Below are 13402 nucleotides of genomic sequence, written 5' to 3' on the forward strand. Positions count from 1 at the left end.
TGCAGAACTGCCTCGGCTAGTTTGGAGCAATGTTTGAAATGCATGAGCTGATTTTAGTCCTTTTAAGGGGAGGGGTGGCAATCTTTAGAATGGGGAAACACCAGCCAAAAGGCCTGCTTAATATTGTGGCTCAACACAAAATTTTGAGAAAATATTCTGTGTATTATCCTGTGTTGTAAACCGACATATGCTACAGCATTATAATCTCTGAGAAGGAACACAAAAAGATCTTCCAAAGCAATTACACAGATTTTTTTATATTTAGGAATCCATTATTCATATTTTCCCTATTTGATGTACCTACACAAATTGTACAAATAGGTGATTATTTTCAAAATCATAGAAATACATAAAATATAATCATAAATAGTGATAATATGAATAATAAAAATACACTGTAGGTGCCACAGCTGAACAATGGCCCAATTTGTCTTTGGCAAAATGTCCTGATTTAATACTCCACATACATATTTTTACATGTTTAAGAGGGTCACATCCATACTTTACCTGTTACCTTTTTGTTACAAAACACAAATTTTCCTAAATGGATCAAGATCCTTTAAGGATCTCTGTTATACATTTTGGATGACAGTGATGTCACGGTGACATCACCGGCCTCTGATTTTTTTTTAAAATAATTTACTTTATTCATATTTTTCTCTTTTTTTCCTTTTTTTTTGTTAGGGGGGGGATTTTTTTCTACGTCTTCTCCCTCTAATCTGTCTGTGGTGATCAGCAAGCAGGGCTCCATAGCCTTGCCCATTCGTGCGATCAGCCAAAACGGGGAGCTATCACGGATATATTTGGTCTCTCCTGTCCTCCACTTAACTACCAGTAGGTGTCAGCATTGAGACCTACTGGAAGGGATTCTCCATCTGCGTGATTGGGCATTCCTTATATAACGGCAGGGCTGGACTGGGAATAAAAAGCAGCCCTGGGAATAAAAAGCAGCCCTGAAAACATTTGGTGACCAGCCCCATATAGTTTACCTCGCGGTCGAGATCTTATACCCACACACACCCCTTATACATACCCGAGTCACACTATTTGCCATACAAATAACTATAACATTTGTATTAAAATGCCAGAAAGCACAAGTGTTAAAAGGCCCTAATAAATTAAATACATTAGACATAAAGGAATCAAAACATTTGCTACTGCAAACATTTTTAGATGAAAAAGTTCCATTTTATTCAGTGGAACAAAACAGTGATCATATTATTCTTCACGATATTCTTGTAAGAAACTTTTATTTCTTTATTAATTCATGTAAACTATTTTTTCATATTTAATAAAAGCTGTGATTGAGAAAAATATATATTTTTGTTTTTATTTCCTTTTATTTGCCAACCTGCCCCCCCCAGTTATGCACATCTGCCCCCAGGCTTCCCACTCTGCCCCAGAAATGCCTTATTCCCCTCTATATGCCACTCTGCCTCCCTGATATGCCTTATACCCTCCTATATGCCACTCTGCCCCATGATATGCCTTTTAACCCCCTTTATGCCACTCTGCTTCCAGAAATGCCCTTTAACCCCTATATGCTACTCTGCCTCCAGAAATGCCTTATACCCCTATATGCCAGGGGCATATCATGGGACATATAGGGGGTTAAAAGGCATTTCTAGAGGCAGAGTTGCATAAAGGGGGTTAAAGGCATATCATGGGGCACTCTGCCTCAAGAAAAGCCTTAACACCCCCCCGACTTACCACTGCACGCACCGCACCGCCCAATGGCTGTGCCTCAGTTCTTCGTCCCACCCCTTTTAAGACGTGGGACGAAATGCTGAGGCACGGCCATCGGGCAGCGCGGTGTGTGCACGCCAGCCCCTTTAACTTCATTATGCACCGGCGGCAGGAGGAGACGGCCCGGGTACCGCTTTCAATCCCGCTCGCAGCCACTCTGCAGCTGTTTGGAATGTTGGTCTGCCAGCCAACCAGCCCACCGGGAAATTTCCCGGTATCCTGGTGGGCTAGTCCGGGCCTGCCTGGGACGGAAGGAGTTAAAGGTTAATTTCCCACACCTGTGGCTTTTTAAATTGCAGGTAGTGTCTGTGTATAAATAGTCAATGAGTTTGGTAGCTCTCACAAGGATGCACCGAGCGGGCTAGATACTGAGCCATGGGGAGCAGAAAAGAACTGTCAAAAGACCTACGTAACAAAGTAATGGAAGGAGATACCCAAAGACTTGAAAAGGCCAGTCAGTACTGTTCAATCACTTATTAAGAAGTGGAAATTCATGGATCTCTTGATACCAAGCCAAGAAAGATTTCAGCCACAGTTGTTCATAGACAACTATTGCAAAAGGCTGCACGCTGTCATTGATGCTAAAGGGGGCAATACACAGTATTAAGAACTAAGGGTATGCAGACTTTTGAACAGGCGTCATTTCATTTTATTTTTGTTGACATGTTTTGTTTTATGATTGTGCTATTCTGTTACGACTTACAGTTTAATATGAACCCCATAAAAAACTAAAGAAATGTATTTTGCCTGCTCACTGCTTCCTTTAAAAATGGTACATAGATTACCAATTCTCCAAGGGTATGCAAACTTTTGAGCACAACTGCATCTACATAAATACTGGTCATATATATGTGTGTTATGGAAATATACAAAACTTAATTATTATTATTATTTATAGTTTTATTTAGGGCCATCAAATTCTGTAGCGCTGTACAAAGGGTAGACAGGACATAACATGTAGTATATAACATAACAATGTCACTTACAGAAACAGGTGAGGCAGGTCCTGCTCAAACAAGCTTACAATCTACCAATAATGTTAGACGGCTTATGGAACATAATAAAATATTATATAACATTTTACAACATTCTGTTGTACAGAATACAAGTAAAATTTTCTCTTTACCTCAAAAGTACCAAAGTGCAGAATTCTCCAAGGTTAGCTGAGCTTTGAACTTTTCCAATTTTGAAATGTCTGAATCTGTACATGGTCAGATATTTATATATATTAGAAGATATGTATTGTATTGGTGATGAGGTGATTAATTGTAGTGGAACTGAGATATTCAGGACTGATTTCTTTCAAGCGTTCATTTCAAAAATTAGGGATGCACTGAAATGAAAATTCTGGACTGAAGCTCAAAATTCAGCATTCACTTGGCCGTAACCGAAAATGACCCCCCCCTTAAAAAAAAAAAATACAGTTTTATTAAAAATAAATATGTATTATATATATATGTATAATACATATAATTGTTAACAGCAATCACACTCCTATCATGCCCAGGTTATAGAATGTACTGGTTGCCTGGGCATGATAGGAGTGTGATTGCTGTGTATATATAAACATTGTATATTGGACAGAAAAATTCAAATTCAATCACAATATTAATATATATATATATATATATATATTAATATTGTGATTGAATTTGAATTTTTCTGTCCAATTTTGGTGTGTTACTTACTTTTAATAAAATTGGACGAAAAAATCAATAACAATATTATATATATATATAATTGCTAACAGCAATCACACTCCTATCATGCCCAGGCATCCAGTACATGCTGGAATCTGCTGGATAGGAGTGTGATTACAGCCTCCTTATGCCATGCTACCCCCCTTACACATCCATGCTTTCACACACACACTTTCATTCACAAACATTAATTCACTCATTCATATACTCAGGGCCGGCCTTTGGGGTGTGCGACCTGGGATCCGCTGCCGCCAGTAGCGTACCTAGCGGGGGGGGTCCGCACTGGGTGCCGCTCATCAGGGGGGCACCCAGCACCCCTCCAGAGACGGATAGTAATGTCCGCCGCTGGAGGAGCAGGCTCGCAAGGGAGCGGTATCGGAGGTCTCCCTTGTGATCCGCGTGGCAACAGCTGCTGTGCGCCGGGGTTTGTTGTCAGATCCCGGCGCACAACACTGAAGCCGCGCCCACCGCTGTCCGTGCCCTCTGACCCGGAAGGAGATAGAAGAACTGAAGAAGAGGAGCGAAGAGAAGGAAAAGGAGCTGTAAGGAGAAAAGAGGAAAGGTAGGAAAGCATTCAGCGAGAGTGAGAGTGGATTGGTGTATGTGTGGATTGGTATATGTGTGGATTGGTATATGTGTGGAATAGTGTATGTGTGGATTGGTGTATGTGTGGATTAGTGTATATGTGTGGATTGGTATATGTGTGGATTGGTATATGTGTGGATTAGTGTGTGTGTGGATTAGTGTGTGTGTGGATTGGTGTGTGTGTGGATTGGTGTGTGTGTGGATTGGTATGTGTGTGGATTGGTATATGTGTGGATTGGTATATGTGTGGATTAGTGTATGTGTGGATTAGTATGTGTGGATTGGTATGTGTGTGGATTGGTATATATGTGTGGATTAGTGGATTGGTGTAAACGTGTGGATTGGTATACGTGTGGATTGGTATACGTGTGGATTAGTATATGTGTGGATTGGTAAGTGTGTGAGAGTGATGGGTGTTATGCTGTACCATTTCCAATGTCTTTTTCATGATCTAATTATGCTCTAAAAGTACATCATAACTCCCATCACTCTATACTGTTCCATACAGTGGCAGAGCTGGGAGGCAGAGGCCTTGCACCCCCACCGCAGGACTCCTGAAAGGTAAGTGAACTTCAAAGAGGGAAAGGGTAGATAGTTAGGAGGGGGTAGATAGGGAGAAGGGAGTGAGACAGGGGTAAGGGGGTAGATAGGGAGAAGGGCGTGAGAAGGGGTAGATAGGGCAGAAGGGAGTGAGAAGGGGTAGATAGGGCAATCATACTCCTATCATGCCAAGTCTGCGAGTACATCCTGGAATCTGGGTATGCCTGGGCATGATAGGAATGTGATTGCTGTTAATCATATATATATATATATATATATATATATATATATATATATATATATATAATATTGTTATTTGATTGTTTTGTCCTATTTTGGTGTGTTACTTACTTTAAATAAAAGTGTTAGATTTTTTTATGGTGTGGGGGGGTCATATTTGGTTTTGGCCAGGTAAATGCTGCACTTTCGGTTTCAGTCCAGAATTCGTTTCGGTGCATCCCTACTACTAAGCCAGACAATGAAGTGGTAGGCCTACACCACATCAATGTTTGGCGTAGTATATAGTGATTGGGGTTTTGTTACAAGTTTTTATTCCTTTCTTTTTTTGGGATGGGGGGGGCACCAGAGAAGTAGTCCGCACAGGGCACCAGAACACCTAAGGCCGGCTCTGCATATACTCATACTCATATTCATTCCCATAATCACGCATACTTGCTCATACCCCCACCCCCTTACCTGAACTACAGATCTCTCACTCGCAGACTTCTGAAGGGGCCCTGCTGGCTCTTTCTGCGCCCTAGGGGAAGAAGGAACGGAGCAGAGTCATGTGACGTGCATCCACAAGGTCCTCTTCCCCTGTCCAGTACAAGAGATCCTGCTCGTGCACTGTGTGACCAACGCACAGGTAAGCAGCATGCAGATGATTATTTTTGGCCATTTATTTTATTTCTGCATTTTGACGATAATGCCCTTTTCGGACGATATATTTCGGCCAACGATATATCGATGCACCCCTAAAATATCACCTACTGATTGGCCAGATCAATTAGTTCTACGTATTTGTTGTAGTCCACAATGCACCTTGGAGTCTGTGAACATTTCCCTATTACAGACCTGGCACTGTGACTTTTTTGTGTATTGTGGAGAACATATGCTGTGTGACCTGAAACAAAATGACAAAATACTTAATGTTCTGACACCCTTCCCAGAGGATACAAAGCACAAGCAAAAGATCCCACTCGTGAACTTAGTTCATGGGGGTGCTTAACATGGGCAAGCCTACTGCACTACCCCACATAAATTTTGTCTATACTTGGGCAATAATGGAGTAGAAGAAACTGCCATACCTACTTACCTAAGGTTGTTGCAGCCAGAGACCCTGTCCCTTTCTTCCTCTCTGACTGCATAGCGGATGGTATATGGATATAATCCACATTGATGTCAGTAGTGGCAAACAGGAGAAAGTTAGAGGGATCTGAGCATAATTGGGAACATCCAGGCTCCAGCTACCTGGAGCCCTCTTTTTTCAGGATGGGCAGTCTCACTCACATTGCATGCAGGCCTATGTTGTGCCACAATGCCTGTGACCTAGAGTTTCTCTGTGATTACCCAGAGACCTGGAGAAGCGGCACTTGATCCGGAGTCTCTGGGCAAAACCCAGAGGGTTTCCAGGTTTGGATCTTTGTTGTGTTCTTTTACCCTGCTTGTCCATACCTTTGATTTATGGGATTAAATTCAGAGAAAAAATTCTTGGACTAAAACAGTATTTGTACAGCTTGTTTACTCCCTTGGTATTTGACAATTGTTCCTGTGGACAGAACCTTGCATGTGTAGTTGTGTGTTTTTGACCTTTTTCACATGTAGCATTCAGAACCAAACCCATGAATGCCTTGTGTATGCCATCAGACTGATAGCCTAAGGGGATAAAGGTGTTAACTATTATCTTAATATAGCTGTATATGCATTGCAGAGTTTTACAGGTGTATGAAACAAATAACAATAAGGTGGGTTTTTAACCACAACAACAATTTAGATAAAGATTGATTGTTTTTATTTGATAGAGCAGTGAAATGTAGAATTATTTAGCACTAGAAGACAAGATTATTAGCTTCTTCATAGCCACAGATTATTTTTTTGTTCTTTGCTGTATTTCCATTTTAGAAGCTTTGGAAAAAAATTGGAGGCGGTTGGCATCAACTGGTGTACCTGCTTAGACTTCTGCCTCCTCTTTCTTCTTGGATCTTGGTGGAGGAGGTGGCCCATAATCTTCTTCATCTTCATCATCTTCAGTGGTGCCACACAATCGGTCATAAATGACTATACATACTCCAGTTAGCCACGCTACGACTGTACCGGAGCCAAAAATGACAAAGCCCACCAACATTAGAAAGATGTAGTCTTTTTGATAAAGGTTTGTAAAACACATTAAATTGATATGTTCCTCTGTGTTTTTTAGAAGTTGTCCATGAATGTGGAGAGGTGTTCTACATGTCATATTTTCCTCATCTGTAAAAGTTAAAAATGAAAGTAAATAAACACATCTAAGAACATTAAATGTTATAAGCAGTGAACCAATTAAGTCTTTACTCATTCAGTTTTAACAATTCATTGTTCTTCTTTTTCAACAATATATGGCATTTACATAATGGCAAGTCTATTAGTATTTTTTTTAGGGAGCCGTGTCTTTTTCTTTTCAGTACTGTGAGCTTTACCTAGAAAATTTGCTTATTTACCTCTGCACACTCTGTCTCCTTCACAGTGAGGCATTAATGTGGGACCTACGAAGAACATATTGATGGTTCAACGTAGTTGTTAATTTTCTAATTAGTCTTTGTAGGTGGCCACATGACAATGAGCAGACACAGCAAGACAATGTTTCCGTTTTATTTCATCCTATGCAATCCATGGAGTAGAGTAGAGTAGAGTGGCAAATAGTAAATGTCTTTTTCAGTAAAAAAAAAAAAAAAGCCACTGAGAGGGTTATCTCAACCCTTAGATTTACTATGCATTAGGTAACAGCTGATGTACAATAACTTTCCATGACTGCTTACATCATTAGGACATCATTGCCCGACCTCACATAGCTGAATGGGCATAAATCCCACAGACACACTACAATATCTTGAAGACTGGAGGCTGTTATAGCCAGACTGTTAAAGCTTATTTTGCCGTCCCCTTGGCCCCACCATTTGTGCCCCTCCCCTTTGAGTCCTGCCTTTGAGAGTAGAGTCACATGAGCACATCATACACACATGACCCACCCCCCCTGCGACAACGGCGCCCTTTTACACAAACACATCCGTGCTCACACATTTATACATACATGCTCACACTGTACACACACACATACATGCTTGAACACAAACATACATACAGATCCATTCTCACATACACACATACGTACTTACACATACAGATCTGTGCTCACAGACTTACACATTCATACTTACCCATACTTACACATACATGCTAACACGCAAACACACATACATATACACATACATGCTCACATACATAGATTCTCACAAACACATACTTTCCTCCCCTTACCCTATTCCTCCTTCCTCGCCTTACCCCCTTCCCCCTTCTCTACTTAGCCCTTCAGCGTTACCAAATTAAGGAGTCACACAAATATCTTGAGGTCTATATTACTATAAGACATACAAAAAGAAAAATAGGGAGCTATGTTGTATAAAATGTATGCGCAACATTAATCAGGTCTGTTAAATGAGACCTAGCAGTAGTTTGTAAGACAGAGAGGCAGACACATGTCACTTGTTTGCAGACAACTAAAAAGTACAAAATATAAACAACACATTCATTGAAACCAACTTTTCTAAAATAGTCCATTTAATACTATATTTACGGTATATTGTTTATATTTTATTTACATATATTATTTGTTTTAGGACTATTTTTATCAACATTTTAGAGCCCATTTCATATAATATGTATATATATATTTAATCCAGAATGTTTGGAATGTATGATGATATATATAAATCATCTGCATTGGAACAAAGTCTAAATATAATTGAATATTTGTAGAAATATTCATTCTTTCACTCATCTTCTTTTTCAGAGTTTCAAATATATTTCCATTTTTTGTACTGCACTTCATAAATCTACTACTCCAAGGAGTTATTGTTTAGTCCAAAGCTATTCTTACTCTTCATTGTATAACATTTTTGCACATAATTTCCATATTTTGCATTACGTACCACTTGATGACTTTAGATCAATATTTTAACCATTTCTAGGTATACTTACAAGACATAAACAGAAATAATATGAAAGGTATACATAATAGCATATGCATGTGTATATATATATATATATATATATATATATATATATATATATATATGCACTTTTATTTCTGTTTATTTGGTTATTGTTTCACTTGGTTTGTTTCATATAACCTATAGTAATCATTGCTACCCCATATTCCAAAACCGATATTCCTTATATTGTTTTACATCCACCTTCTGTAGAATTATTTATCAGACATACATCTATGTTAAATTATATGTACACAAATTATTTGCATATTTTATGTTGCAAATATTTTTATATTTGTGTGTGTACAATACATAACTATAAAAATATACCTAAAATACTGATTACATTGGGCCATGCAACTCAGTTTGCATAAACCAGTTAATTTTATATTTTTTTATGTTGCTGTCCTTCCTGTACTTGTCAATTATTATAGTTCAGAGAGAGTTTTATCAAAGACTATCCAATCCAACAACTGATTGAAAGAATCTGTTATTAATGATAAGAGCTCACAAGCCAAAACTTCATATACCGATGAATTGAATATGAAGGTCACAGAAGAATGTTTAGAATATTTTATCAGCTTACCCCATCACACTAGCTGCAAGGACTCTTGGATGATGATAAGAGACAAGACAGGGCGCAGTACAGATGGTTGTAGAAGAGTGAGTTAGCCTATATCAATGCCACCTGGAAGATGATCAGCTGACTTAGTCTTATCAGATAACCCTTTCCTTACACAGAAATGTGTGCCATTACAGATGGCCAGAGGTCAAACTGTGAGTGTCAATGATCAACACACTTAAACTTTAAAGTATGTAATCATGATATACATATGTTATGTATATGTTAACATAATATATGATTGAAAGACATGACTTTCTGTCTTGAATATCACATCAAAGGTGAGACACTGGGGTTTCTATTTTCAGTAAAGTGGTCTATCTAGGACCAATTGACAGTTACTATGTAAAGTAGTGTAGCATATTTCTACATAAACCCATTGTTTTAATTTATTTCCTAAGAATAACTAAAATGTCCTCCTATCTATACAAAATTGTTTAAAATTGACATTTGGGGTCACTTAGCTGTTTCCATGGAAAACAAGAAAATTGTAGCTTTGCAACATAAGGCTTCCACGCAATCAAATTTTAAATTATATATAAACCATCCAAAAGAGTTTATATAAAACTCCAAAAGTGTATTTAGGTATGTGTCCTGTTTTTTTTTTTTTTAAACACCGCATATGTCTGGTATTTTCATTTATTTTGGTACTTATTGGGTTAAATATGAATGACCCGCATCGCTGTTTCTAAACAAGATTTTTTCAAGATGTGGTATGCTGGGAGTTGCGCCCCAATAACGACCAAAAAAGGAAAAAAGCTTTTAACACTTTTGTTAAAAGCCAGTCTGTCTTAAACATTGCAGTAAAATTTCAGTTTTAACAAACCCATTCTATCCAAACACAGTATTTCAGTAAATTGTTTTTCCTGGGTACATGAAATTACTGAAACAACTTGTGATTTGTATTCAGAAAGACCCCTGAGTACAGGAATACCCCATATGCATGGGTAGGGCACTGCGGGTTCAAAACTGGAACATGCGCATACCGGTTTTCAAACCGGAAATTTTGACAGATCAGTTTGTTGGATCCAGGTCTCATTTGAGACACAGTAGAGGTCCCATATTTCCTTTTAACCCCCTAAAACTATATATTTTGAAAAACTTGACAGCTCAGGGAATCTAGTTAGGGGCATATTGGCCTGTCCTATGCAGCTGATTCCACACCAGCGCCTTCCAAACTTAGTCTAACAAAAAAAAGTTATGTTTCTCAGATATTGTGGTGTCAAAACTGGAACATGCGCATTTACATTTTTAGATTTTATTTTAATATCAGATCACTTGTAAGTGACAAGTTTAGGCCACTGACATTGATCAGGGAGACCAATCAATAATCAGTGGCTTTAAATGTCAGGTAATAATTATGTATTTTTTGTTAATAATTTGTATGGGGTTTTTCATTATTACCTTAGATTATGACCCTTCTCTTTTTCTAGGGAGGGTCATTCAGGGGCTGCAATAATGATCAGATCACTCCTATTGGCCAGTGTCAAAATACCCCAAGTTGAATACCCTGGATTGTCTACTTTTTAAAAATATGTATATGTGGGGGTGACTCAGGGATTCATGACAGATATCAGTGTTCAAATGTCACTCATTTTGGAAAAAATGCTTTTGAAATAGCAATACGCTACTTATACTTATTGTCCTAAAACTTGCAAAAAACTTAAAAAACATTGGATATTTCTAAACTCAGGACAAGTATTAGAATCTATTTAGCAGGTTTTTTTCATCGTAATAAATACAAAACAGAAAAAGTGTTTTTATTTCAATATTTCGCCATATTTTATTATTTCTATAATACATTATAGGATATTAATCAGAAGCCAGAGTTAGACACAAGAAGTCACATTGTAGAACTATCCCAGGCCAACTCGCACACTCAAATATTACCTCAGCACTTAGGACGCTGCTTTGGACAATGCACTGATAGCTTCAATACGTTGATATTAACACTATGTTCCATTTAGTGACAATATAGTCATGAGAAAAGTGATAACAAGTGCTTTAAGATAAGCTCCACAGTCTCCATGCCCAAGTTAATTCTTTCATAGCAACAAGCCCAACAGGGTGAAGAGTCCATATTGTTCATTATACAGTAAGATACAATCAACACAAGATGTTATTTCTGGGACCTTCAGCTAAGATATTCAGCTGTTTCCTATAACACTGACCCAGTCGATGGATATTCAGTAAGTTACATATGAACCTCTTACCCTGGTTGTTAAGTGCTGCCATCCTATGTGTACCTGTTTCAAAGCCAGGAGATGCAATTACACACGACAATGAAAGATGAATTACTTTTCCTTGGTTTCATGCCTGAAGAACACTGCCTAAACCACCTGAAACAGTAAGAATAAGGAGATAGTGGCGAATGAAAGTCAAGTAAAATTATTGTGTATGTAGTCAAAACAAGAGAAGTTTATAGTCCCTCTTCAATTTTTTCCAAAATAAAGAGCGGCTTGTCTGGTCTTATATATTTTTGAGATTGTAATGCCGTATTTGCTCGATTATAAGACGAGTTTTTTCCAGAGCAAATGCTCTGAAAGATACCCCTCGTCTTATAATCAGGGTCGTCTTATAATCAGACCTCAAATAAGTCTGACTATGAAACTAAGATCCAGATCCCCCGCAGCGATGCAGGGGACCTGGATCCTCCTGTGTTATGCCCCCCCCAACTTACCGGTGCTTCTGAGTCCCCGGTGCTTAGTTCAGGCAGCGTGTAGAGCTCTACGTGATACGCATAGACAACTTCCGCTGCAGCCAGGCAGCGTGTAGAGCTCTACGTGATACGCGTAGACAACTTCCGCTGCAGCCGGGCAGCGTGTAGAGCTCTACGCGATTCGCGTAGACAACTTCCGCTGCAGCCGGGAGGAGGTGCGGTTAGCAGCGGGGGTTATCTGCGTCCATCGCGCAGACCTTCCCCGGGGCCGGCAGAGTGCTCTATGAAATGCCTTTTAACCCCCTTAATGCCACTCTGCCTCCAGAAATGCCTTTTAACCCTCTATACGCAACTCTGCCTCCTGAAATGCCTTATACCTCCCTATATGCCACTCTGCCCCATAATATGCCTTTTAACCTCCTATATGCCACTCTGGCAATTCTGGAGGCAGAGTGGCACATAGGGGGTCAAAAAAAGGCATATCATGGGGCACAGTGGCATTTAGAGGGTTAAAAGGCATATCATGGGGCACAGTGGCATATAGGGGGTTTAAGGCATTTCTGGGGCAGAGTGGCAAGCCTGGGGGCATATGTGCATAACTGGGGGGGGCAGGTTGAAAAAAAAAAAAAGGAAATAAAAACAAAATATTTTTCTCAATCATAGCTTGAAAAATGTTCACATAGTTTACATGAATTAACATTTACTGGTAAAACTATAGGGTCGTCTCATATTCAGGCTTTTTCTTTTTTTCATAAATTAATATTCAGAATTTGGGGGGTCGTCTTATAAACGAGCAAATACGGTATCTATATATCTGTATCTCTGTATCTCTTTCTCATATATGGGACTAGTATAAAAATTCTGATCTTTCTAAGTACCTTACACAGGATCAACTAGTGTGTTTTCCTTTATTGACTAGTACCAAGATTAGGTACACTTTGATACCAAGTTTGATATATGGCTTTGTATTTTTAAATGTTGATCAATTAAGTTTTAATTATTGTTTTTGTACTAACTACAGAGACAAAGAAGATCTTAGTAAATATATTGAGCTTTCTAAAAAAATTCTGCAACATGTAAAAAAAACCCCAAAATAATATTTCAGGTAACATCAACATGCAGTGAACCAGCAGCTAGACCCCATGAATTCACAGAGCCCACAGATACAGTTATGATAAACATTAAATACTGCAGCAGAGCATAAATTTTGCGAATCTTAGTCATATCCATAACCAAGGTGTCAGGGACACGGGTACCGAGTGAGGTTGAAGTACCTGTGCAGGGTCAGGCTTTGAACTTGGCTGGAGTT

The 13402-nt window shown here is 38.8% G+C and overlaps 1 protein-coding gene across 1 annotated transcript in view; it reads right to left on the minus strand.

Annotated features, from left to right (window-relative positions):
* Positions 1-6559: 6559 nt before the first annotated feature.
* LRRC52 (leucine rich repeat containing 52) overlaps positions 6560-13402 on the minus strand; it is a 28547-nt gene continuing 21704 nt past the window's right edge. Inside the window, exon 2 of the mRNA XM_053469691.1 lies at positions 6560-7037. Coding sequence (XP_053325666.1) covers positions 6742-7037 — 296 coding nt within the window. The 3' untranslated portion in view covers positions 6560-6741. The remainder of the gene's footprint in view (positions 7038-13402) is intronic.

The sequence above is a fragment of the Spea bombifrons genome, chromosome 6, assembly GCF_027358695.1.
Source record: "Spea bombifrons isolate aSpeBom1 chromosome 6, aSpeBom1.2.pri, whole genome shotgun sequence".
Classification (NCBI taxonomy): Eukaryota; Metazoa; Chordata; class Amphibia; order Anura; family Pelobatidae; genus Spea; species Spea bombifrons.